Source organism: Musca domestica, unplaced genomic scaffold (assembly GCF_030504385.1).
Source record: "Musca domestica strain aabys unplaced genomic scaffold, Musca_domestica.polishedcontigs.V.1.1 45, whole genome shotgun sequence".
Taxonomy (NCBI): Eukaryota; Metazoa; Arthropoda; class Insecta; order Diptera; family Muscidae; genus Musca; species Musca domestica.
This window is the reverse complement of record NW_026712335.1, coordinates 2,660,139-2,663,415: the sequence shown is the minus strand read 5'-3', so window position 1 is coordinate 2,663,415 and position 3,277 is coordinate 2,660,139. Positions and strand designations below refer to the sequence as shown.

The window sequence follows — 3,277 nt, the reverse complement described above, 5'->3', positions numbered from 1 at the left end:
TCCATGATTTGGTATAGCCCCCATATAACGGTACCTCCCGATATTCGGTAATTTGATGATTTTTGCAACCTTTTTTTCACGGATTTTTCTGAAAATTGGTATTTGTTGGTCACAATGGGTTCCAGCTCCGGTGGCGAAACGTTGCATGTATGGGTCCATGATTTGGTATAGCCCCCATATAACGGTACCTCCCGATATTCGGTATTTTAATGGTTTTTGCCACATTTTTCACTGATTTGTCTAAAAATTGGTATTTGTGGGTCATATTGGGTCCTAGTTTGTGTAGCGAAACATTGTAATTATAGGTTCACGTTTTTGTGTAGCCCCCATATAACGGTATCTCCCGATATTCGGCATTTTAATGGTTTTTGCCACATTTCTTCTAGTGTTTCTTTTACCCTAAGGTGGAGGGTATTAAAAGTTTTGCCCGGCCGAACTTAATGTTTTTTTACTTGTTTTTATCTCACCCTGTTTTACCCGATGACCATCCAATAAGACTTCTGCGCAGCCCTATGCTCTAATCCCATGCCTCTGATCATCTCCAAAATCAAAAGGCTTCTATTCTAACCATAACCATAACTCGATATATTCGTTTTCCTAAAATAATAATTCTGACCACTTCATGCTCCACTATTTCAATATCTGCTGGCCAAAACCAATCAAATATTTTTGTGACATTTTGGTTAATCTTTTTATGTTTTTTATATAATAAAAAAATATGTGTTATAAAAAATCGAAAGTAAATAGAACAGGTTGCTCATCCATTTTCGCAGATTGTTGTCAAGGGGCAGTTGTTGTTGCCACTGCACACATACTTGGATTTGGATTTGGGCTTTAGTGAAAGGAAAATAGTTTAGTGTTGACAATTAGCAATTGAAAGGAATTATTGTTGTTCAAAACAAAAGAACTGATAATATTGGCGGATATTAACTGATTTATGCAGATTGTGACGAAGCAATAAGAATTCATCACTCAACACAGAAAATGAAAAAACCTAAAATATTTGCTATAAAATAGTGCAGATGTCAACAGACTAGCATCATAAGCATTTGTACTCTTCAGTTTGGAGCAAATAACTGTATCAAGAATGGTGAGTTCGAATTTCAGTTCTTGGTAATTGATTTGGGTTTTGAATTTTTAAATAAAAATTAATGTCATTATTTATTTCAGAAATTATTTATTGTTCTCGCCTTTGTGGCTGCTGCCACTGCCCAACTCAGCAGTGAATATTTGCCACCTGTAGCTGCTAGCACCACCTATGAAGTTGCTGCCGCTGCCCCAGTTGCTGCTGCCGCTCCAGTTACATCTTACTTGGCTCCAGCTGCCTCTTTTGATACCGTTGAGGTTGCTGCTCCAGCTCATAGTTATTCCGATGCTGAGGGTTATCGTTATAAGACCCAAAAACGTCGTGTTGTCAAAACTGCTCGTCGTCATCGTCGTGATGTGTCCACCGAATATTTGCCACCTGTAGCTGCCAGTACCACCTATGAAGTTGCCGCCGCCGCTCCAGTCACATCATATTTGGCCCCAGCTGCCTCATTTGATACCGTTGAAGTTGCTGCTCCAGCCCACAGTTTCTCCAATGCCGAAGGCTATCGTTACAAGACGCAAAAACGTCGTGTTGTCAAAACTGCTCGTCGTCATCGTCGTGATGTTTCCACCGAATATTTGCCACCTGTTGCTGCCAGCACCACCTACGAAGTTGCTGCTGCTGCCGCTCCAGTTACTTCCTACCTGGCCCCAGCTGCCTCCTTCGATACCGTTGAAGTTGCTGCTCCAGCACACAGTTTCTCCGATGCTGAGGGTTACCGTTACAAGACCCAAAAACGACGTGTTGTTAAAACTGCTCGTCGTCATCGTCGTGATGTGTCCACCGAATATTTGCCACCTGTAGCTGCCAGTACCACCTATGAAGTTGCAGCCGCAGCTCCAGTAACATCCTACTTGGCCCCAGCTGCCTCTTTTGATACCGTTGAAGTTGCTGCTCCAGCCCACAGTTTCTCCGATGCTGAGGGTTACCGTTACAAGACCCAAAAACGACGTGTTGTTAAAACTGCTCGTCGCCATCGTCGTGACGTGTCTACTGAATACTTGCCACCTGTAGCTGCCAGCACCACCTATGAAGTTGCTGCTGCTGCTCCAGTTACTTCCTACCTGGCTCCAGCTGCCTCTTTTGATACCGTTGAAGTTGCTGCTCCAGCACACAGTTTCTCCGATGCCGAGGGATACCGTTATAAGACCAATCGTAGCCGTGTTCTCCGTCGTCATCGTAATTAAGCTTAGAAAATATTGCGAAGTTATGAATAGTTTCTTAGAGCTTTGTTATGAATTCTCTTTAAAAAGAGAATAAAATGAAATAAAATATATCTATAAAAATTTTGTCTCAATAATCAATTATTCCAAATGCCAAGTTACGGCCAATTTGGTTAAACTGGCATTGCAATTTCAAAGTCTGAAAAATAAAACTTTTGGTTTATACCCCAAAATAAGTTACACATCCATAGTAACGGAGTAAGTTTTAAAATAATAACTCGTTGCAGGAAAATTCCTTTACAAAATTCATATTTTCCAATCGATTTGGCTTTAGCTTTGTTTATGTGGGCATAGAATAATTTGAAATTCCCAGATTCGTGTTTAATTTTATGAACCTTTTTAATAAAAGCGCCCTTTATATATAAAATATAACCTGTGAGAAAGAACCAAAATATTAATTACAGCCAAATCGACTTGGAAATATGGCCACAACCCTCATAATAATATACAGGTTAAGGGCCAAACTTCAAAAAATCTGGAAATCGAAATTATCCTCACAAGAAGGCTATTCCAAAAAGTGGATCGATATGACCCATTCTCTGTAACAATGATTCTCGACGTAATTCAAGGATCTCTATCAAATTTCAAAGTTCTCCACCATCTCTATCAAGTTTCAAAGTTCTGGAGGGTAATACCTCTAAGTATACATTTTAGATTTCGCAAAGTATATATATTCTGGATCAGCATAAAATTCTCTTATAAAATGTGATGTAAGAGTCCGATTGTCTTCAAATTTCACACATGCACGATAGCCGTCCGCCTGTGAAAATTACTCTAGCTTCCGAACAAAATGAAGTAGGTGGTTTAATGATATTATCGACATTATTCATTGTAATTGTTTCAAATTTCGTATTTGCACTACTTAACGGGTGCTACAGCCTGTGACGGATATTGTCGCTGATTCAGGTGTTCGGTCCACGAACTCGCTGCTTTTTATATCCTCAGCCATATGGCTAGAGAGGGT

The 3,277-nt window shown here is 39.9% G+C and overlaps 1 protein-coding gene across 1 annotated transcript; it reads left to right on the top strand.

Moving 5' to 3' along the window:
* Positions 1–718: 718 nt before the first annotated feature.
* On the top strand, positions 719–2,277 carry LOC131804475 (uncharacterized). The gene is made up of 2 exons (XM_059127413.1): positions 719–739; positions 1,171–2,277. The coding sequence occupies exons 1-2, from the start codon at positions 719–721 to the stop codon at positions 2,275–2,277; spliced, it is 1,128 nt and encodes a 375-aa protein (XP_058983396.1).
* Positions 2,278–3,277: the final 1,000 nt, after the last annotated feature.

Bases quoted from the DNA above. Each gene is read 5' to 3' on its own strand.
- LOC131804475 (XM_059127413.1), top strand. From the start codon at position 719: ATGTGTTATAAAAAATCGAAA. The intron at 740-1,170 runs GTAAATAGAACA...TATTTATTTCAG, and splicing joins TGTGTTATAAAAAATCGAAA to AAATTATTTATTGTTCTCGC.